The sequence below is a fragment of the Neoarius graeffei genome, chromosome 12 (assembly GCF_027579695.1).
Source record: "Neoarius graeffei isolate fNeoGra1 chromosome 12, fNeoGra1.pri, whole genome shotgun sequence".
Classification (NCBI taxonomy): Eukaryota; Metazoa; Chordata; class Actinopteri; order Siluriformes; family Ariidae; genus Neoarius; species Neoarius graeffei.
In genome coordinates this window covers 68765487-68789697 of record NC_083580.1, presented here as the reverse complement: position 1 = coordinate 68789697, position 24211 = coordinate 68765487, and the positions used below count along the sequence as shown (strand labels likewise).

The window sequence follows — 24211 nt, the reverse complement described above, 5'->3', positions numbered from 1 at the left end:
CGTTTTGGAGTAGGGCTGAAGCGAGCCGAAGCGAGCCAAAGCGAGCCGAGTGAGGCTGGGGGCGTGAGCAGACACTCCCCTGTGCACTGATTGGTAAGGAGGAGTGTCCTCACACGCCCACACACGCCCCGCGAGCGCGCTGGGATCTGTAAACACCGCAAACCTGGAAGGAGAAGAATTACGAATTGCGAGAATTTATGAAGCCTTATGCGCCTCGCCTCATCTATACGCTCTTGCCAGTATCTGTCCGCGTTGTCGGTGACAACAAGCCACAGCACCAAGACCAGCAACACTAACGACTCCATGTCCTCCATGTTTACTGTTTACTATCCGGGTCGTGAGACTACCGCTTAAAAGCTCACTGATGTCACTGTTTGCGCTGCTTAACGACATCACCTGACGTCCACCCACTTTCGCTAACTCCACCCAATGTGTCCACCCACTTCCAGCCAGCACGGTTCAGCGCGGTTGTAGTCGAAATGCAACTCCAACAGCCCCACTCAGCCCGACTCAGCACAGCACGGCTCAGCCCGACTCAGCCGCGTTTGTAGTGGAAAAGCGGCATTAGTTTGGAAATGCTTTTTAGGTGATAAAATGCCGATTTAGTGATTGCTTTCACGTGACTGTCAAAGTTTAGCTAGCTGTCAATGAAAACACCAAGATTTTTAACCATATCTTTTGTTTTAATCCCCTTTGTGTCAAGAATAGTGGTAATCCTGAGTCTTTCATCTTTTTTCCCCAAAGTTTTATCTGTGTTCAGCTGAAAAAAATTTTGAGACATCCAGTTGTTGATTTGGTCGATACACTGGTAGAGACATTCAAGGGGGGCATAATCATTAGCTGATAGAGCAAAATAAATTTGGGTGACAACTGCATAGCAGTGATACAAAATTGAGTTGTTCTTGATAATTGTAATAACTGTACAGCTTACCTGAATACATAAAATTCACAAATACGGTTTTCATTAAACAAAATTAGAAACTGTAGACCGATCAGAACAAAAGAGCAACGGCTGATTCATCTAAGTAAATCATGAACATGGATAGAAACCAGCTTGATGTTGGGAAAACAGTTAATGTGTTGGTTGGGAACAGCTCCGTTATCTAATGGAATCACGACCAAGTAAAATTTTTTTTTTTTGCTTGAGCTTAAGAGGACCACAGCAGCTTCCTCTTGTACGATACTCTTCGGTCATGTCAGAATTTAACAGGTGAGAACTCTAAAGGCCAACTTATGCTGACAACCCAGTCCTCACAGACGGCGCCGCAGATAGCGTCTGCGTAGCCCCCCCCACCTTCGCAGACGCTCTGCGCGCACCTCCCAAAAATTGTGACCACCACAGAAGCCTCGCAGACAGCATTGCAGACAAGAGGGCTCCGATTGGTCCATTCTACATCCGCTGTACACACACTTCCGCTTTCCTACTTTCCCGGTTTGGTTTGTTTTCACGACCGCCATTTTTAAAAACACGAGCGAAGATGGAGCAGCATGAAGAGCGGTTGATCTAGGAAGTACGTACATCTATACGACTCCAGTTCTAGTCATTATAAGTAACCGGAGGATAAACACTCCACTAACCACACCCACCAACCACACCCACCATATCTTTTGAGTCCTAGCAATTTCGCGACTTCGTGCCCCCTTGTGTTGTGGCGGTGAATAACATCGCACACGCCTATTACTCCCCGCTCAACGATAAATTACAACTGTCTGCGAAAAGCTATCTGCGAAAGCCTTGTCGCAAGAGCATGCAGAGGCCCTTAGGGTTAATAAAACACCAATATTGTACAAACGTGTTCTTTTCCAACACATCATTTGGTAAAATGAACACACTTAAAGGAACAGTCCACCGTACTTCCATAATGAAATATGCTCTTATCTGAATTGAGACGAGCTGCTCCGTACCTCTCCGAGCTTTGCGCGACCTCCCAGTCAGTCAGACGCAGTCAGACGCGCTGTCACTCCTGTTAGCAATGTAGCTAGGCTCAGTATGGCCAATGGTATTTTTTGGGGCTGTAGTTAGATGCGACCAAACTCTTCCGCGTTTTTCCTGTTTACATAGGTTTATATGACCAGTGATATGAAACAAGTTCAGTTACACAAATTGAAACGTAGCGATTTTCTATGCTATGGAAAGTCCGCACTATAATGACAGGCGTACTAACACCTTCTGCGCACTTCGGCAGCGCATTGATACGGAGCTCAGATATCAATGCGCTGCCGAAGGTGTTAGTACGCCTGTCATTATAGTGCGGACTTTCCATAGCATAGAAAATCGCTACGTTTCAATTTGTGTAACTGAACTTGTTTCATATCACTGGTCATATAAACCTATGTAAACAGGAAAAACGCGGAAGAGTTTGGTCGCATCTAACTACAGCCCCAAAAAATACCATTGGCCATACTGAGCCTAGCTACATTGCTAACAGGAGTGACAGCGCGTCTGACTGACTGGGAGGTCGCGCAAAGCTCGGACAGGTACGGAGCAGCTCGTCTCAATTCAGATAAGAACATATTTCATTATGGAAGTACGGTGGACTGTTCCTTTAAAACCTCTGTGCTCTGAATTTCATAATTTCACACTCATACCAGTTAAGGCCTTAATTTACACAGGATTTTAACATTTATTATTTAATTACCTGCATATACCCTGTAAAACTGAGATTCTTAGGTCTGCAATGGGTATTACATTTGTACGAGATCGAACTTACTAAGTGCCAGGCTTGTCAGGGTTCTGGCTGATGGTGTGGGCCTCTGTGGTCAAGGAGTTGAGCACAACGGCAGGGTAGATGAAGTACTTCTCTACACACTGGAGCCAGGCATAGAGCTTCTCAAACCACATGAGCTGAGCTGCATCTGTAACACACAAGGAACATAAAAAGATGTTCTTATCTTACAGAGGCGAGAAGTTGTTTTGTGAGTGAGTGAGGGAGACAGAGAAAGAGAGAGAGAGAGACACAGACACACCACTCACCCCGAACCTCAAACTGGCTGTACTCGCGAGAACGTAGCACTGGGTGGGCCAGGCAGAACCAAGGCAACTGTTTGCGAAACTGAGGCAGCAAGTAGTGAGTAAGGAAGCCAACCACCCCGGCTAGTATATACAGAACAAAACTAAGGGCGGGCTGAAAGAGAAACGGAGACAGAGAGAGAGAGACACAATTCAGGGACCAACTACCAGGCATATACAATATGATTAAAAGAGAACTGAAGGCAAGTTATCATCATCAAAATTCTATTTCTCATTTTATTAAATACAGGAATGCATTTTTTGATCGCTATTCTGTCACTGCTATAGCAAGTTATGAGTGTTTGAAATATGCTATGTAATACACATCAGTCCATATGTCAAAGCAATGGCCGTAAACGAGATTCGTTGAGACCTGTACAAGACATCGTAGGACGGAAGTAAAACGTACAACGGAAATCAAAGTGACCGACATCTGCCAACATTGTCAAAAGACACCCGCGCCCTCTTTCGAATGCTGACGTAATCAAGCCGGAAGTTTTATTTGTTTTGACAGCAGTCAGGAAAGTTTGAAAAAAGTTGGCAGTAATCGTCATTTAAACTCGTTTTTGTGCAATATTTCGTTTGGAAAACAGTTTTCAAAATGGCGGCACTTAAGGCCAATTTATGCTGACAACCCAGTCCTCGCAGATAGCGTCGCAGACAGTGTCTGCGTAGCCCCCCCACCTTCGCAGACGCTCTGCGCGCACCTCCCAAAAATTGTGACCACCGCAGAAGCCTCGCAGACAGCGTCGCAGACAAGAGGGCTCTGATTGGTCCACTCTACATCCGCTGTACACGCACTTCCGCTTCCCTACTTTCCCGGTTTGGTTTGTTTTCACGACCGGCATTTTTAAAAACACGAGCGAAGATGGAGCAGCACGAAGAGCGGTTGATCGAGGAAGTGAGGAAGTACGTACATCTATACGACTCCGGTTCTAGTCATTATAAGTAACCGGAGGATAAACACTCCACTAACCACACCCACCAACTACTCCTAGCGATTTCGCGCCCCCTTGCGTTGTGGCGGCGAATAACATCGCGCACGCCTATTACTCCCCACTCAACAAAAAATTACAACTGTCTGCGAAAAGCTATCTGCGAAAGCCTTGTCGCAAGAGCATGCAGAGGCCTTGACACCTGGCTGACACTTCACGTTTCGAAGTCTCGCACAAGTCTGGTGAAGATCGCGCGGATAAGCGACGCCTGCCGTGGACCAAACGAACTAAATTCAACACGGCTAAAAACCGAATAGGCCGATAAGTATAATATTTAATTGCAATTAATTGCCAATACGAGTCACAACATAAGGTTGCTAAAACCGAAATTGAATAACACGTTAATTAAGAAATAAAGCCAGTTTAAAAATGACTTCAGTTCCCCTTTAAATAGTAATCCTTAAAAATAAATAAATCTATGTTGTTGCAGATGGTGGAGTTTTACACAGAGCATCAAAGGAAAAATCAAAATTCTAAAAAAAAAAAAACCTGTGGGAACATAAAAACAAATCTCAAATCATTCGACAATAATACACAGCACTTCAACAACACATTTTTTAAGAATAAAGCGAATAAGACTGTATTAAAGCCTAGGTCACAACCGGACGTACGATTTTTTTGGTCGTGCGATTTTTGGCGTTTCCCAAATCGCTGCGTTTTTTTTGTTCGTGGAGAAAGATGCACGTTGGCCGTAAGTTTGTCTTGCAACCTGAAAAAAAACGTAAGCGCCTGTAGAGTTTGTTTGACGTGACAAAGAACCTCTGCGGCCGGTCTGCGGCCAGTCTACAGCTCGAAAATCAGCACGTCACATGCGCGCCCTCCGTGCGTTTTTTGTAGACCAACCATAGGAGCACGTACGGCCGGTTGTGACTTAGGCTTAAGTTTATGTTTACACCATCAATTAGTAAAACAAAAAAATTAAACTGCAGGAATATTATTTAGTGCCTAATCAATCATATTTAAATTAGAAAAAAAAAAAAATACTACATCAAAGCAACAATATTATACACGCTCAGCATAAGTGTATGATCTTACAGAGCATTAACCTACCTGCAGGGCAATGAAGACAGTACTGGCACTGATGGCAAAGCTGATAATGGCCATGAGGGGACACATGACCAGGTCCGAGTGTAAAATTTCCTTCTGTTACAGAGAAAGAGGCAGTGTGAGCGTAAGAAAACGGTCTTTCATTTCCAATAACCACTTTTTGTCCAGCAGTGATGAGGAAAGGTACTGAAATGTCCTTAATACCACAGAGTTGCGCAATTTCTCTGGCAGCGGGTCCTTAATTTCCAGAGGCGACTCCTCGGGGGTCCTGCTTTCCAACTCTGGGAAAAATTTGGAACGGACCAAAGACCTACCACGCCGCATGGGGAAGGAAGAGATGGGGGGGGGGGGGGAAGAAAAAGCATTGAGCATCAGCCTCATAACAGACACCCACAAAGAGGAGTGTCAGAGTGGCACATTCAAATGATCTTTGGGCTGATACTGACCACAGGACGGTGGGATCACTGCTTTGCCGGCTTAAGTGGTACGATAAGGCAAGGAGGAGGCCACAGAATACAGAGAATAGCACTGGAACATGAGCCTCACCCCATGGGGCCTAAATACAATATAATACAATAAAAGAAAAATGCGCAACATGACGATACAATCAGCTTTTGTAGGTCCACTCTGTAGCTCAAAATCTCTCACTTACATTGATAGCACCAAGGCAAAAGCCATAAACCAGAGCTGCTACTAACACACTGCGTAACAGACTGTAGAGTGAGGACAGGGGGCTTGTAGTGGCTAAAACACAAAGACAGATTAGACGGCGAACTAAAAAGGAATATGGGCCATGTATGCGTGCGTGCGTGATGATTTCGTACCAGTTCCACCAAACATGTGCATGTCAACCTGCTCCAGTAAACACATGAGAAAGGTGTTGACTTGAGGTAGAAGTCCAAAGAGAAAGATGACTGGAAAACACAGGGTGAAAACTGCAAAGGAGGGGAAAAAACAAAACAAAACAGAACAATGTATTAATTCCTCCTATAAGTAGTTTTGAAAACTCATGGATTAAAGCAAAAAAAAATTATTTGACTGAAAATTTACGGGGGCTGGGGGGGGTTATGGGTGGATTTCGATGAAATTCTGAGAATGATTAACTTAGAACTGATAACTTTATTATCAATTAATTAATGGATTAATATATTCAATTTATTGCACTCTCTTTCTATTGCTTCCGTATATTATTTTTTTGTGGCAAGCGCCTGGAATGTTTAGTTTTTTGCACCATGAACTAAACGGCTTTCCATTTTCACCCATTTCGTACAGCCAAGCCCACCTCCACTTGTTTTACACCTTTATCGATGGCAGACACATCAGTGCCTTCTTTCATGTAAAGCGCATCCATGCTGCCGAAACCGAAAGCAGAATGACATGCTCCTCTATGCTCGACGTCAATATCAGGCTTTCGTCTAAACGGGGGAATAGGGGCGCTGCGCCCTCTTACTCTCGGCGTGCGCCCCCTTACCGACTCCGTGAAAACATCCCAGCAACACTACGTGACCGTGTGTCTGATCATCAAATACGTTATAATTGCTCCAAAAATATTCCAATCATAGTAGATACACCGCCAGACGGTGCAAAAACAATCCGAATTGGCGTTTTCCAGACTGAGGCGCCATGTTGTTTAGTTGTTTACTTGTCGCGGCTGCTCTCGCGAGATTTGACGTGGGTTACATACAAGGTCAGCTGACTTGTAGAGCGAGATTTCTCGAGACTGAATGACCTTTCACCCACCGGCACGGGAGCTTTTGACAGAAGTAGTTTGCGAGTTGTTTTTGTTGACACTTGGGCATTTAAAGATGTCATCCCGCGGCACGAAGCGGAAGAAAGCCAAAGACTGTCCGGGGCAGAAGATGATTACTTCTTTCTTTTTCAATGTTGACAGACAATTTGTTACAATTTCCCTCTCAGATAGCCTCAGAATGTCCCATTGGAGCATTTTTCAAAGGCTTTGCACGGCGGGGGGTGGGGGGGTGGGAACCAGCACCATCCCCCCCCCCCACTTCGCTCCCTCGCCATGGTGAGCGCCCTCATACTAAATTTTTTTAGAAAAAACCCTGAATATAGAAAAAAGTTTGGATCTTCGCTTACATTAAAATTATAATTTGACCTTACTTTGTGTTGAATACGACTTCAAAAACAATTCAAGATTTTATTAAGAGAAATATTGTGGGCAACACGAGTGTTAAGTTACCTAAAAGATCGCGTGAAGTTGACTGCTACTTTGCGTTCGTTCTCATTTTCCTCCATCATTTCATAGGCCAGAAACAAATGTTTTGACGTAATTTAACTTAGTAGGCTATGATTATTATTTAACCGTAGTCTTCTAGACATTTTGACTGTTTGGGGCATTGAACGCTGGTGTATGATTTTCAGGGAATAAAGTTTAGCGCATGTCAGAACATCATTGCGCTCGCAGCCTCCAACTCCTCAAACGTCCTTTAAATTGTGATATAACGTAGGCTATAAGGCACGGTTCTAACATACCTTACACACTGGCCTAACGAAAATAATTGTTGGGGCGTCTGCTGATTTGTTAGCTATAAATTTAAGTCTAATTACTTCTGACAGTCTGCAAGCATTGCACCGTCGAGTCTTCAAGTCTGGCTGAAGCAGAGGAGCGGGCTTTCCGGGGTTTATTTTTTCGTTTTGTTTTTTTTTAACATGCTCTATTTCTATATGTCCAAGTTTGAACTAAGTCATTTTGGCAAGATTTAATTTAATACAAAACAGAAATGGTCAGACACAAGCACGCCAAGCACATGGGAATGTATTTTGCCAATTTTGACAGCGCATGTTTTTTTAATGCCGCACCGTAGACAGCGAACGTTTAAACATGATCAAACATAGGAAATGAACGACACAAAGCACGGCTCGAAAACAAAAAAGTGAAATAAACCCTGCTGATAGTTGATGGTGTTGCAACACATCAGTGTTATAACCCAATCTCTACCCAACCACCCGTCATTTTAATTCTCCTCGGATCAGCACCGACCTCACATTTGGCCTTGGGAGAGTTCAGTTGACGGAAATCCGTCACACGACGGAAAACTTTAAATCCATGAAAACTACAGCATTAAATGTCTAAGCAGTATTTTAAACCCAAAACAGCTACCGATTCACAATATATGCTCACTACAGAGAATATAACAGCGTTATAAAACTAAGTGTGCAACTGAGCACTGATAATTAAGAATTGTTAATTACTCTGAATAAATAATTACCATGAAGTTCTTGTAAACACACTTATGGAAAAAAATAAAAACAAGAGTTTATCACAAATAACCTGTATTTATTCAGATGGCTAAAACTAGAAAAATTTAAACATTCAAATTTGCACATATATACATTATGAATATGAATTTAAAATATGCAAATATGATAAAAATTCCAATAGTAGTTGAACAGTAAATCTGATCCCCACTAAATGTACATTAGAGCCCTGCACTCCCGCGGGAGTCCCACGGGACTCGCGGGACCCGCCGCAAAGCAGTGCGGCGCGGGACAAATTTTGAAAGCTCATTGCGGGCGCAGGTGGGACCGGAAGTGCACATATGCGGCGCGGGCGGGAGCGGTGATAAGCTGCAGTCCCGCTAACTAAAAACATGTTTGAAATAAAATTTAGAAATTATTAATTTATGTCTATCATATATAATTTGTGCTGGATATTTTATTTGGCATTAATAAAAACATTTTAAGATGCCTAAATTTGCAGAGAGAGTCAGATTGCCAGATTGAGTGAGGAATGGCATCTTAAATTTGCCATTGATCACCCTAACGGGAAATCCTTTGATCACTCTAATGACTCGCAGTTCACACCCAGCTAGCAAGAGAACCATGAGTGAAGTGATTTACTGCTTGCGTTAGTCTACAACTCTAAGGTGGGGTTTACATTAGACCGTATCAGCGGATCATCAGATTAACGTTTTTAAAACGATTAGTGTGCACACAGCAACACCAATACACGATTCGCGTGCACACAGCAACACCAATACACGGATACGCTCGGCTCTGCAGGCATCCTGCGCTCCAAATCACTCCGCCCTGAACAGCGAGTGCCCTCTGGAGGGTGTGCACTCCGGCCCTGCGCAGCTCACAGAGCGCGCGAGTGAAGCGCACGAGCAGTGATTCGGGACTGAGCCGCTGTGTGTGTGATCCCAGCGCATATCACTTACCACTTGCAAGTGGAAGGATGTCAAGCCTAAAGACAATCATAACTACACAATGGGCAGTATTTGCATCAGTATTTGCAGTATTTTCATACTTTTATACTCTTTAATGAAAGGTGATACAAGGCGGAAGTCCGCGCCGTTTTTCAGCAGTCGCGTCACATGACCAACGCCAGCGAATCAGGAAGGTGGATGTCACAGTGACGTTGTCCAATGATGACACCAGCTAGAGCTCAACACAGCGTATCCACATATTCTCAATGTTTACACAGCACCGGACCACACACAATCTGGATTGAATACGTGGACCCTGGCGGATTCCCGTTTCCCGGCGGTTTAATGTAAACGGACAGTGCATCCGCGAAGAAAACGAGACAGATACGGTTTAATGTAAACTTGGCCTAATCAGAGAGACAGGTTACACAGTGACGGTAGGCTTGACTCAATGCTATCCCAGAAATCCTTCCTGTAATATGCAAATTTGGCTGTCCAATCAGAGGCGGCCAAATTTGCATATTACAGGAAGGATTTCTGGGATAGCATTGAGTCAAGCCTACCGTCACTGTGTAACTTGTCTCTCTGATTAGAGTTGTAGACTAACTCAAGCAGTAAATCAATTCACTTCTCTTACTAGCTCTGCTTTGCAATAAAAAAAAAAAAAAAATTGGTACAAAGCAAGCCCATTCACTTTTTTATGCTGATCACAGAATTACAATGGTTTCTCATGTGATAAAAATGTGCGATTCGCGATTAAATATTTTAATCGCTTGACAGCACTAATTATTATTATTATTATTATTAGAGACACTACATGCTGAATTCAGAAACAAGGTAAATAATAACAAAACGTGAACGTGAGCTGTAGATATTTATGCTCAAATCCACTCAAAGTAGGGGGCGGGGCACCATCACGCTGTGTCAAGACAAGAACTTTCCTGAGAAATAACGCGAACGTCTGCATCATGCGGGATTTGCGGGCGGGAGCGGGACAAAATATGGCAGGCGCGGGCAGGAGCGGGATTGAAAATCATAATTTTTTTGTGGGCGCGGGCGGGAGCGGGACTGAAAATCATAATTCTTTGCGGGTGCGGGCGGGACTGCACAATGTGGGCGCGGGCGGGAGCGGGACTGAAAAACCCGACCCGTGCACACCTCTAATGTACATCTTGAGGGAGGATGTGGAACTTGGCTTTGACAAGGGACCAACCTATAAGCATGTCTCTGGCACACAGCAGGAAGTGAGCAGAGAAGAAGGTTACTCCATAGAGGGAGAAAGGCTGCAGGTTGCTGGAACGGCCGGCAAGGTCAAAGACCCAGATCAGCATACAGCACAAGCAAAAATACACCGGCCGGCTATACACGATGATCCAGTTATGGCCCTGTGCAAGGACAAGATACAGTACAGCATTTACCGAGAATGGCACGCTCACAGGTCGCTCTCTGAGGCAGTGAGCAAAAAGAATCCAGAGGGGCCGTGTGTACTCACATGCATTGGGGAGGCTGCATCAGGCTGCACGCTCTTGAGAGAGAAAGAAAGAATGAATAAATACCCACAAAGAAACAAAGACGAATAAGCAAACTCCCCCCCGATACGAAATTCCACACACAAAGTATTTGAGATTTGTTGTCTTTGCGCTCACCTTCAGTAAGGAGTACTGGCAGCTGGCGATGACGAGGCAGAACTGGAAGACCCAAATGTCCCTGAAGAAGCCATGCAGCAGCAGCAAGAAGCCAAGAAAGGCCACCAGGCTGGCCAACACCACGGCAAACACGTTCTCGCCAACCCGCCGATTCCTGCAACGCAGCTAGCCATAGTGAACTTACAGAAATACTGCACACTAAAAAACCTTTTCATGACCAATACAAGATAAAAACCTTGAAATGACCAATGATAATAATAAATAATAATGTTCATGCAATACAAGCTCCCACAACATTAAATGTAATAATAATTGGATAAAAAAAAGTATGACTGGCCATAATTGAATTATTTAAAAAAAAAAAAAAGGTCACATAAAATCAAATTGGAAAAACAAAATTTCATTCTGATAACTTTCCTATAACAGCCAATACAGACATGCTGAATTTGAAAAAATATTAAGTTTAAATCCCTGTGTGCACATGCGCACGCACACACAAGAACTGAGTGGTACATGACCCAACTTTTAGCCTTGTAAAACTTAATTTTACTACATTCAGTGAGCCAATATCTTCTGAACAATGACCCTCGTATTATAATTTACGAGATATATTGTATGTGATGCCACCTGGTAGCCTAGTAAACTAGACCCACCCGCCTAGCGGCCAAAAATATTTTTGCCTACAAGTGGGTCTAGCCTCGGACCATATCAACAACACACCCTGGGCATCAAATCGTGCCCGCCAATCACAACGCAAGGTTTTTGTTTGGATTCTTTGGGCGGGCTTTTGCAGGAGTGATGACAAGGCTGCGCGACGCTGGAGAAAGCACAACAGGAAAGACGGCTACGGCTAGTGAACAGCGCTCGTTTGACTCCGCTTTGGAATCAGTTTTAGAAGAATTAGACTTGGAGTTTTCGTTGAAACATGAGCAGGAAGAGGCTCTCCGCTCATTCCTTTTCAAGAAGGACGTATTATTAAATATTCACATTTAGTCTGGCTTGCCAGGCTAGTGTCCCTCTCCACATGCTGTTTGTTTACCCTCCCCCACTGCTTTCTGTCGCTCTGACTACCATACCTGTCAACCCTCCCGTTTTTCCCGGGAAATCCCTTATTTTGACTTATTTCCCGCTGTCTTCCCGTATTTTTATTTTCCCGAAAATATCCCGTATTTTCACATCATATAAAAATCCCATATTTTCACAATATAAAAAAGTCGGTAGGTCCAGAATTCATGACGCGCCTCTGACAGGAGTTTACAGCAGGAAGTCGGGCCATGAATTCAGGTCCCCGCCCTCTCAGGCATCAGTAATTACATAACTACGTCCGGAAGCTAGGCTGAACAAGTGATTAGGTCCAGTGTTGCCAGATTGGGAGGTTTCCCGCCCAAGTTGGGCGGTTTCAAGTGCATTTTGGCGGGTTTTGAACATAATTTGGGCTGGAAAACGTCAGCAGTATCTGGCAACACTGATTAGGTCTGAGGTGAAGATGGCGATGCTAATAGCTAAGAAAAACATTAGCCTCTCTTTCTTTGATTATTTCAACAAGTGCGTGGCTGGAATGTTCCCAGACTCTTCCATCGCAAAGAAATTTTCCATGGGGAAAACGAAAGCCTCCCAAATAATCAAAGGTAAGCTACACATGTTTACATTATGTCCTGGCTAAGACCTCATAAATAGCCTAGTGTAAACTAATTGGTGTATTAACTGTTTTATCCACTCATTGTCTATTTTATTTTCTATCTGAAACGTACCCATTTTAAATCACTCTTGGTTTAATATCTTATATTACTCTATCACTATCACTCTATCTATCTATCTATCTATCACTCTATCTATCTATCTATCTATCTATCTATCTATCTATCTATCTATATCACTATCACTATCACTATCTATCTATCACTCTATCTATCTATCACTCTATCTATCTATCACTCTATCTATCTATCTATCACTCTATCTATCTATCTATCACTCTATCTATCTATCACTCTATCTATCTATCTATCACTCTATCTATCACTCTATCTATCTATCTATCACTCTATCTATCTATCTATCACTCTATCTATCTATCTATCACTCTATCTATCTATCTATCACTCTATCTATCTATCACTCTATCTATCTATCTATCTATCACTCTATCTATCTATCTATCACTCTATCTATCACTCTATCTATCACTCTATCTATCACTCTATCTATCACTCTATCTATCACTCTATCTATCACTCTATCTATCTATCTATCTATCTATCTATCTATCTATCTATCTATCTATCGTTCCGAGGCCATGACTATGGTAAAACCATAATAAATTGCAATGGAATTGAATTTATTGACTGGTTATATAATGACCTTTCTTATTTTAACATAAGATACGTATTTTAGCCCTTAATTTGGGAAATAACTGGTACCACTGAAAGCAAATAAAAATAAATGTATAGTTTATTCACAAATGCACTCTATAAACCATAAGCATATGGAGTTTGGGTCTTGGCTATCACCAACATGCACCAGAGTACAGGAAAATCACAAATACTAGATAGAAAATTGCCCCCCATTCAACTACACACCCACTTTTGGTGAAGGGTATGACTTTCCGAAATTTTCCCTTATTCTGAGTTAAAAATCTGGGAAATATCCCTTTTTTCAAACCTCAAAGTTGACAGGTATGCTGACTACGTCACAGCCACTGTTGCACTGATTGGTCAGAGCGTTGGCCTATACGCACAGAGACAGTTTGAAAGACAACGGGTTGTTCCTCCCACACCCTTCGGAAATGTCTACGACCGAGACCAGACCAAATATTCACATATAGTCTGGCTTGCCAGGCTAGCCACCTGGTGAAAAAAATATGCTTTCTCAAGACCAAACCAATGTTGTTTCTATGGATGCATTGATAGAGGTATTACTATAAATGGATTGTATGTCATAAAGCCTATGAATGTGCTTCTGTATAGATCACACACACACCTATCCAGTAAGGCCAGAAGGGCCAGCCGGTCATAGCGCACTCTAAGCCACTTTCCTGGCAACACCCAGAACTTGTAGTACTGTTTCGGCTTGGCTTTCTCCTCGATCATCAGCGTGTTTTCCTGAGATTCCTGCAGGGACTCGTGATCCAAGTCAAACTACGGAGTGAGAGAAAAAACAAATATGGCAGATGATCTGGAACTTGAAGGTGCTTGCAAGAAAACGTCAGAGGTTGAAGCTCACCTCGGGCATCTCCAAGGGTACCCTGCGCACCTGCATGCCCTGGAGGACCACAGGTCTGGGCTGAAGCATGGACAATGCTGGAGCTACGTCCTGTACATCAGTGGAGGTAAAGCTGGAGGACTGGGACTGTCTCTCGCGCTCCCTGGAAAACATAAAACAGAGTTTAAACTCTGAACCAGGTGACCACCAGAGGCTCAGGTTTGGTTGAGACTTACTGCACTGGGTCCTCATAGCCTCCTCCTGCAGGTCCAAACGTGTATGATCTTTTTATACCTGAGAATATTGAATTGTTGATGAAAATGTGGCTCGCTTGCATTAAAGTGTAGTTTTAAAAATAAAATGCATAGTAAATTGAAAAAATCACTACAGTGTCTTGAAAAAGTATTCATACCCCTTGAACTTTTTCATATTTTTCCACCTTACAACCACAAACTTAAAAGTTTTTTATTGAGATTTTATGTGATAGACCAACACAGAGTAGCACATAATTGTGAAGTGAAACGAAAATGATAAAATGGTCTTCAAAATTTTACACAAATAAAAATCTGAAAAATGTGATGTGCATTAATATTCAGCCCCCCTGCGTCAATACTTTGTAGAGCCACCTTCTGCTGCGGTTACAGCTGCAAGTCTTTTGTGGTATGTCTCTACCAGCTTTGCACATCTAGACACTGAAATTTTTGCCCATTCTTCTTTGCAAAATAGCTCAAGCTCAGCCAGATTGGATGGAGAGCGTCTGTGAACAGCAATTTTCAAGTCTTGCCACAGATGCTCAATGGGATTTAGGTCTGGACTTTGACTGGGCCATTCTAACACATGAATATTCTTTGATCTAAACCATTCCATTGTAGTTCTGGCTGTACGTTTAGGGTCATTGTCTTGCTGGAAGGTGAATCTCCTTCCCAGTCTCAAGTCTTTTGCAGCCTCCAGCAGGTTTTCTTCCAGGATTGCCCTGTATTTAGCTCCATCCATCTTCCCATCAAATCTGACCAGCTTCCCTGTCCCTGCTGAAGAAAGGCATCCCCATAGCATGATGCTGCCACCACCATGTTTCACAGTGGGGATGGTGTGTGCAGGGTGATGAGCAGTGTTAGTTTTCCGCCACACATAGCGCTTTGCATTTAGGCCAAAAAGTTCAACTTTGGTCTCATCTGACCAAACCATTTTCTTCCACATGTTTGCTGTGTCCCCTACATGGCTTCTGGCAAACTGCAAACGGGACTTCTTATGCCTGTCTTTCAACAATGGCTTTCTTCTTGCCACTCTTCCAAAAAGGCCAGATTTGTGGAGTGTACGACTTATAGTTGTCCTGTGCACAGATCCTCCCACCTGAGCTGTGGATTTCTGCAGCTCCTCCAGAGTGATCATGGGCCTCTTGGCTGCTTCTCTGACCAGTGCTCTCCTTGCTCGCTCTGTCAGTTTAGGTGGACGGCCATGTCTTGGTAGGTCTGCAGTTGTGCCATACTTTTTCCATTTTTGAATGACGGCTTGAACAGTGCTTCTTGAGATGTTCAGAGCTTGGGATATTTTTTTATAACCTAACCCTGCTTTAAACTTCTCCAGAACTTTATCCCTGACCTGTCTGGTGAGTTCTTTTGTCTTCATGATGCTGTTTGTTCTTCAGTGTTCTCTAACAAACCACTGAGGCCTTCACAGAACAAGTGTATTTATGCTGAGAGTAAATTACACACAGTAGGACTCTATTAACTAATTAGATGACTTCTGAAGGCAACTGATTGCACTGGATTGTATTTAGAGGTATCAGAGTACAGGGGGCTGAATACTAATGCACACCACATTTTTCAGATTTTTACTTGTTTAAAATTTCGAAGACCATTTATCGTTTTCGTTTCACTTCACAATTATGTGCTACTCTGTGTTGGTCTATCTCACAAAAGTTTTTTGTTGAGATTTTAAGTTCGTGGTTGTAAGGTGGAAAAATGTGAAAAAGTTCAAGGGGTATGAATACTTTTTCAAGGCACTGTACGTATATAATACTCAAGAGACAAACAAAATGCCTTGCAACATATCTCCTCCATTACGACCTCAAAGAACGAAAGGATCTACAAATATGCATGATTACGCACATTAATCCCCATTTCCTGCCATTCCAATTCAACCCCTTCCCCCTACTCGCTTGGTAACTCTATGCTATTGCCCATGTTGTAATTATTCTGTTATGAAAAAGCAAGGTAGCGTTTTTGAAGCCACCAACTCTGAAGAGAACACATCCGTGTATCAGAACTGCAGAACTATTGATGCATCAGTATGGTAAATTCAGTTACCAATTTGTGTTTACTTATATTCATTCGATCAACAAAAGCAGTAAGCAATATAGTCCGGCTTTACCACTCTCGTCGTAAAAGTAGTGCACAGCTCCCTCAGAGGTGTCGTCAAACGTTGAGGCTTCATGCACGCCGCTGCGGGGGAGCAGCAGGGACGAGGCGAACTGTAAGGCTGTAGGGAGGGCTCGTGCACGGGAATGGGATGAGGCACGGGCCCGCTGAAGATCTTGGAGGCTTGGTGGGGAGCCCATGGTGGATGGAGGTGGAGTAGGGTTACTGCCTGCATTATGTCTTCTGCGGATGGCCTGTGTCCTCTTGACGCTGCTTACAGAGTCCCGTTTACTTCCTTCTTCAGAGGCCAAAGCTGCAGGGGACACATTTAATTTAGTAATACGAGAATACGCAGGCTTGCATTAAGACGACATTAAACTGCAAAATTACGTTACGGTAGATACTTACAGAAAGTTCAACTGAGCACTTAAAGCTAACAAAATAGGCAAAAGAATGATTATGCATATGAATAAGAATCTTTGGGCTATTGCCAAGCACTAAAAAGTGTGTAAGATTATAACGCTTTTCAAGTCTATATGTTGAACAGAAAATGGACTATGCTGCCTACCTCCTCCAACAGCACCTTCTTCCAGCAGTTCTCCCGCCCTCCATCCAGTCTGGTTCCCAGCCCATGAGCCTCCCAGAGAGTCGAGCCTGTGAGCCCTGGGAAAAACCTCCGAGTGTCCAGTGCGAGCCTCCAGGTCAGACTTTGACATGGTAAGGGGCCGTGGAGCAGGAGTGGAAGCAGCTGCTAATGGCAAAATGGTGGAAGCTAGAGTTCCTGTGCTGGTGTGGCCTCCACCAGCACCATCCATGCTGAGCACCCTGGCATGAGTCTTGGCACTAGCCGTGCTGGCTGAGCGCTGTGCACTGCGAGTGTGTGAGGGGCCTACTGCAGCGGGCTCCTTCCCCTCGTTAGGGCTAGGCAGTTGTGGAACAGGGACAGGCTGAGAGGCAATTCCAGGATCTGGGGAATAGCAGGAGGTAGACGAACTTGAGTCATCCTCATCCTCGTCGTCTGAACTGAAGCGCCGCTGTGAGCCCAGGCTGGAAGCAGCGCTGGCATCACTGCCATCGTCCTCATCAGTGGAGTCCTCGAACAGGCTTTCACTGTAAGCTTTGGCGCCAAGCCTGCTGCGCACAGGCACATAGTCCCTGCGTTGGCTGCGTCCATGATGACGGCGTCGATACGAGCCACAGTCAAAACTGCTGCTGCCGGCAGCACCGCGTTTACGAGGTGCTTTCCTGCGCCCGGGCCGCTGAGCAATGCTGCCACCAGCACGCAGAAGTTTCAAGTCTTTGGGCCGCACCACTTGCTGCTGCTGAACCTGTAGGGAAGGTGGCTCAACCAGCAGGTAGGGTGCAGAGGTGACGGCCAAGGCCGGTTCTGAGCACACCAGACCCGAGGGCACAGATCCAGCCTGGCGTGGAGGGGGAACAGGGGGAATGGGTACAGCCCGGGGCTGATCGCAGGCCTCTGAGGGGCCACTGCTGCTAGAAGGGGATGAATTTTGTAGGGATGGGAGCTGTGCCGGTGCATCCTCACCCTCCACCAGAGTTCGATCCAGGCCCTGACCAGGGTGGAGCTCTTTGGAGGGAGATCGTAGCAGTTCACTATCTGAAAGATCATCTGTGTCACTGCCTCCCAAGAATGCAGGGTCCTCTGGTTGCTGGTAAGAACCCTGTACTAGAACTGCAGAGGAAGGCATTGGGACCGACTGGTGCTGGTGGCCCAGAGACGGGCTTTCAAGCTGTGTAGAGTCAGTCTTCTCACTGCGGTAGCTGCTGACTGTGCTCAAAGTCTCTCGGTCAGTGGCCACGCAACTGTCTGTTGATCCAGCTGTCAGTGCCACACCACTGTGGCTGCATGGTTGCTGTGCTCCAGGTCCAAAGGTCACCGGGTCAAGACCAAGGCCCAGCAGGTTCTCACTCAGTTCTTCGCTCAAGCTGCTCTTGATGAGAGGGCTGAGAGGGGCATCGCCCAAGCTTTCAGACTCCACCGAAGGGCCAAGTGGGGAATAGCCACCAATAGGAGCCTCCTCTGGCCTTCGTTGTGTGTGCTGCTCCAGCGCATTGCTGCAGGCCACTACTGGCTCCTTCTCTTCTCCATCCTCCTGGCTGGATGGTGAGGGGGGAATGGAGGGACAGTCTGGTAGGGGCAGGCTCCCAAAACCTGCCGACCTCACTCCACCCACTCCCATAAGACTGGGAAAATCCCCAGCAATGGCTACAGCAAGACAGGACTGAACCACACCACTGGCTCCTGTTGGGTTACATGCCACAAATCACCATTTTACTTTGTAGGGATGGCTAACTGAGTAACCGGACATTAAAACAACTGACTTGTTATATGCTTAAACTGTGGGTGTACAATCTGTGCCACTGCCTGCAGGGTAATCCTGATCATTGCTAAATGCAGACTGAAAATGGTTTGGGTCTTACTGATTGTATCCTGAGAGTTGTGCCGAAGAACCTCTCGGTGTGTTGAGGTCAGACCATCACCACCCTGCTCTTGCATCAGCTCTTTGAGGTCTGGAAACAGAAGTATGAAATTAAATAGGTTTAACTTTCCGTCTGGGATATGGGTCTGTCTCAGAAACTGGGTACTGTGGGGGTACCCCACTAAATATACACAGTCAATAAACTATACGATTTTGAATGGTGGTGATGGTTTTAATTTGAAATAAAATTATGAAAAAAATACAGATAAAACTAAATCTTTGATGTGAATATTCAGAATTTGGCAAAAATTCTGCAAATTTGTGGAAAAATGGCAGCTTGATCTGGGACATGATAAATGGTTGACTACATCGCGTTCCCTTAAAAAGGTTGTAGTCCACTGAAAAGTCTACAGTTATCACTAATTGTATTTTAAGTTGTAACTTTATACACCTAAGGATTGGTGCACTCACAGAATAATCATAACCGTAATAAAATATCATACAAAATATTTGATCACCGTTGTAACTCCATTTTCCGCAGACCCAAAACCAATACGATCGTGTGTTTTGATCTAAACAGAAAGCCTCAGGGTCAAGGTCACTACCTCACCATTAGTAGTAACTTAAAATCACTACGCCTTATAAAAATTTAGTTATAAATCTGTGATTTTGTTTTTTAAAACGAAAGCTGGGTATAGAATATGTTTCTTACAGAATGTTACGATGGTAGCTGGTCTTGTATGAATTTCTGAGCTATAAAATGAGTTGTGGTCTATTTTTTACCGTAGCGTGTTATTTGTGTGCGGTGAAGGACACACATTAACAATTTGCATGTGTAGAATGGAATTTTCCACTCCAACAGTTAGAAGTCTATCACGCTTCCATTTGCGGTCTTTCTGTTACGCGGGTGATCTGTTCGGACGTTATCACTGAAAAGGTGAGTTTTGACAGTTTTATTTTGTTTTAGTCTTGCAGTATAAGGCAATAGAATGTTTCTTTTTCATCTTTCTTTCATATTTCGTAGTGTTTACGTATTTTTGGCCAATATTTTGCAACCATGGTCGATTTAGATCAGACTTTTGATAGAATCTACGGCCAGTCATTTTGCCCCGCCCCCGCTCCGTCCGGTAGTGATGTCCCGTTGCTCGTGCGCCGCAGCAGAGACCTGCGCGACCTTCAGCCGGTACAGTCGCTGTTCTTTTACCAGCGCCGTTATTCTCATCTTTCCGGTGTGTTCTTGATTTTTCCATTGTGTCCTATTTCGCCATATCAAATACCCAAAATGTATCATATTATTCATATTTAAGTGAATAATCAATTCAGTCATCATAACTTGGGTTAAAAATACCAAGTTATCAAAAAGAGGAAATTTATTCAATCTTTTCACTCATCTGTGAAGGAAGGGCTTTAATTCTTCATGATGTAGTTATTTTATATGTACTGTAAATCAATTTTACAAAAGCATTTGAATTGTAATCAAAAACATTTTCCACAGTGGAGGCCAGATAAAGCAAGATACAATATTCTTATTAAACATGACAAAAGAAACATTGAGTGTTCGGTAAATGCAGAAAAAAAAAAAAAGTAAAATTCGAAAATTAATTTTTTGACCATAATGTCCCAAATGAGAGACCAGTTTCTGAGACGGACCCATATAGACATGTAGTCTTTTGGATTTCTGCGCTTTCAAAATTGAACTGCACACCTCCACACAGCAAATCTAATTCTGCTGGCAATATTAAAAGATACACGCCTTCGGAACTACTATGCAACAACAAATATACATACCCTTAGAGCCTCCAGGGTCCTCGAGTTGTGGTAAAAATTCCTGGGAAAAAGAGGTGCCAAAAAAAAAAAAAAAGTGACTTGTACCACTTTGCACACAAAGTTTAAACATTAAAACTATTCTCACATTAACTGCTGTTTTTAAGGTAGAATTAATACAACTAGCGTGAAATTAGATGTTTTGAAAACAGAATAAGTACACAACAACCCAGTCCAGTTTTGCAGAATTCACATACTAACTCTGACTTTTTATGTAGATGCAAGCGATGTGTTCTTAACACGAGGTTTTGCAGTTCACTGTAAAAACAAACGTCATTCCAACAAGATGCAGTCAGTCAGAGAAGAATAGCAAAGACAAGGATCATTATATGCAAATTAAAATGGGTCATCAAATTGGTTTGCTTGAATATTTAACTGCACTTCCTGGGTTCCAGAATTTGTATGTGAACGCTGGATTGAATTGCTGACAAAATGTGCTCTTGAATGAAGGAAGTGCCCACTTTTCAGCACACACTCCACTTGGCATGTAACGATCTATTGTGCAATGATAAATCACAATACAAATTTGGCAATTCGAAATCAGTGGGAAAAAAAAAAATTAACGATTATCATTAGGCTGAGTAATCTTAGTTTTAACATAAGGGGGAATGCAAGTGACTTCACCATAGGTGGAAGTAACAGCTCTAATGTCACGAAAACACAAAATAGTGGATCTAAAACGGGAAAGAGCTGTTGCGCGATTGTACAAACGGATTTAACAAGAAATCAAAGCTCTCTTTTTACAGGCTACTGAAAGCTGAAGAAAACGTTGGAAGTACAAAATGTTCATAAATGTTTATTAAGAAAAGGCGTATGGTATTAACTTTCATTTTTAATACAAGGAACGTTTTAGTTAATAGGTTATTATATTTTACTCCAACCTTTACAAACGTGGGCAAATAATTACTGTTCGTTCATAAGAAAATGAAAGTCTTTTTTTAATGTAACAAAAGGAATGTTTAAGATGATAAAGAACAGCTGCGCAAAAAAAAAAATTCAAACACCACAATCCAGATATACTAATCAAGCTCCCAGATGCAGGATCAACTTACGACTATAATTAAAAAAAATATATGGCTTACGAAGCCTCATCAGGAATGTGTTAAGAGATGGATACAGAATGTGGCATTGGTCCATAGGTTTTCACATCATGGGGCGTAGTTGTAATTAGGGGTCGACCGATAATCGGCCTGGCCGATATATCGGGCTGATATTCTGCATTTTTAGGGTTATCGGTCATAATTTCCACCGATATACCGATAACATGCCTTTTTGCAGCCATTTCGTTCCTAACGCGACTGTCACTGCACGTCCTTTCCTGCACTCGCCTATGAGTTCAAGAACACGGTCCCGCCCACCACAACATCTGATTTGTTTGGCACAAGAGATATAGCCAATCAACACGCGTAGCTAAACGCTGTGAACTGTTTCAAGGCGGCCATATGGGCACTCGGGCAGAAGCGGATCCCACTTCAAGGTAAGGACACGCTGCTTTTGCCGCAACAAGTCACAAACACACAAGTTGCAAAAGCACAACATCATTATATGTTTACATTCTTCATCTACTACTCGTTAAAATTGTCCATTTGCATCTGTGTAGCCAGGCAAACTTAGCTTACGGAAGGAAGCACTTGAATTAGCCTACAACCAACTAGTCTTGCTGAAACTACATGTAATGCTTCCTTCACTACAATATAATCCTCCTAAATTGGGAATATTAGGCTTGGGCATTAAAAGCATTAGAATGTAGATGGTTACTTGTTAAGTTGTTACATAATAGGGAGTGATAGCCGACTTTATGTTTGAGTTTACTTTTTAAAAAATGCTGCAGGCAGCTCCCTACACTTGATTTGTTATTTAAAAACTACTTGAAGTTGATAAGTCTTACTTAGTTCTTAGTGTAAAAGAATCCAGAGTGTATTTTCATTTATTTTCCACTGAAAATGGTGAGCTGTAATATAGTAGGGAGTGATTTATTTTTTTATTGGTGAATATTTTATTATTTTATTTCTCATTTTATTCTAACTAATGTTTGACTTTATTGTACAAATGCTGCTGGCATCTCCCTGCACAAAATTTCATGTTCAATTTTACAATTAAACATACATTTCATGGATATGAAGGTCTGTGTCTATGTGTGCTATGTTTAATTTCATGCGAGTTATAATGTTTACATTTATCCGTTATCGGCATCCCAATTCCATAATAATCGGTATCGGCCCTGAAAAAAAAAAAAAATATATATATATATATATATATATATATATATATATATATATATATATATATATCGGTCGATCCCTAGTTGTAATTAAATAACTATCATTGGGCATAATGTAACATGTACACACAGCCTGTATACCGTCCCACACATGCAACTGTGGTGGTTTTGCTTTTTGTTCCAGTATTAGAAAGTGACAGACCACCAAAACATTAAAGGAACAGTCCACCGTACTTCCATAATGAAATATGCTCTTATCTGAATTGAGATGAGCTGCTCCGTACCTCTCCGGGCTTTGCGCGACCTCCCAGTCAGTCAGACACAGTCAGACGCGCTGTCACTCCTGTTAGCAATGTAGCTAGGCTCAGCATGGCCAAAGGTATTTTTTGGGGCTGTAGTTAGATGCGACCAAACTCTTCCGTGTTTTTCCTGTTTACATAGGTTTATATGACCAGTGATATGAAACAAGTTCAGTTACACAAATTGAAACGTAGCGATTTTCTATGCTATGGAAAGTCCGCACTATAATGACAGGCGTAGTAACACCTTCTGCGCGCTTCGGCAGCGCATTGATACGGAGCTCAGATATCAATGCGCTGCCGAAGCGCGCAGAAGGTGTTAGTACGCCTGTCATTAATAGTGCGGACTTTCCATAGCATAGAAAATCGCTACGTTTCAATTTGTGTAACTGAACTTGTTTCATGTCACTGGTCATATAAACCTATGTAAACAGGAAAAACACGGAAGAGTTTGGTCGCATCTAACTACAGCCCCAAAAAATACCATTGGCCATGCTGAGCCTAGCTACATTGCTAACAGGAGTGACAGCGTGTCTAACTGCGTCTGACTGACTGGGAGGTCGCGCAAAGCTCGGAGAGGTACGGAGCAGCTCGTCTCAATTCAGATAAGAGCATATTTCATTATGGAAGTACAGTGGACTGTTCCTTTAAAGTAAAAATCTATTGCTGCTTGAATTATATAGAAGAAAACACAAAGAATTTACTTGACAAGCACTGAAGATTAGCTCGGACACAAAAATGGAAGTGAACAATGCCAAAGCATAACAAGAGTGCTCCGAGAGCACAATATCCCCCGCTGGCAACTCAGCCATAACTCTTAAAATGCGACTGAATTGAATGAAATTGCAATATGTGTATTACCGACACGTAACAAAGAATCCTGTCAAGTTTCATGAAATTCCTCCAAAAATTGTGAGAGGAGTTGATTTCAGAAAGTGAGTACCCTTCCCCAGACGGACATCGCCATGACATAATCCCCCTTTAGCCAGCGGGGGATAAAA

At 43.1% G+C, this 24211-nt stretch overlaps 1 protein-coding gene across 2 annotated transcripts in view; it reads right to left on the bottom strand.

The window, feature by feature from the left end:
- LOC132895560 (pecanex-like protein 3) overlaps positions 1-24211 on the bottom strand; it is an 85284-nt gene that overhangs the window by 43441 nt on the left and 17632 nt on the right. Inside the window, exons 1-18 of one of the 2 annotated variants that reach the window (XM_060936300.1) lie at positions 20898-20923; positions 20655-20694; positions 18868-18957; positions 16994-18688; positions 16439-16738; positions 14305-14362; positions 14090-14231; positions 13847-14004; positions 10868-11021; positions 10714-10746; positions 10435-10606; positions 5877-5987; positions 5705-5796; positions 5499-5608; positions 5257-5362; positions 5056-5148; positions 2975-3125; positions 2712-2856 (exon numbers count right to left, since the gene is read on the bottom strand). In XM_060936300.1, coding sequence (XP_060792283.1) covers positions 2712-2856; positions 2975-3125; positions 5056-5148; positions 5257-5362; positions 5499-5608; positions 5705-5796; positions 5877-5987; positions 10435-10606; positions 10714-10746; positions 10868-11021; positions 13847-14004; positions 14090-14231; positions 14305-14362; positions 16439-16738; positions 16994-18688; positions 18868-18943 — 3596 coding nt within the window. In that variant the 5' untranslated portion in view covers positions 18944-18957; positions 20655-20694; positions 20898-20923. Of the gene's footprint in view, positions 1-2711; positions 2857-2974; positions 3126-5055; positions 5149-5256; positions 5363-5498; positions 5609-5704; positions 5797-5876; positions 5988-10434; positions 10607-10713; positions 10747-10867; positions 11022-13846; positions 14005-14089; positions 14232-14304; positions 14363-16438; positions 16739-16993; positions 18689-18867; positions 18958-20654; positions 20695-20897; positions 20924-24211 lie in introns of those variants that run through there. The other variant, XM_060936299.1, reaches the window with a different exon arrangement.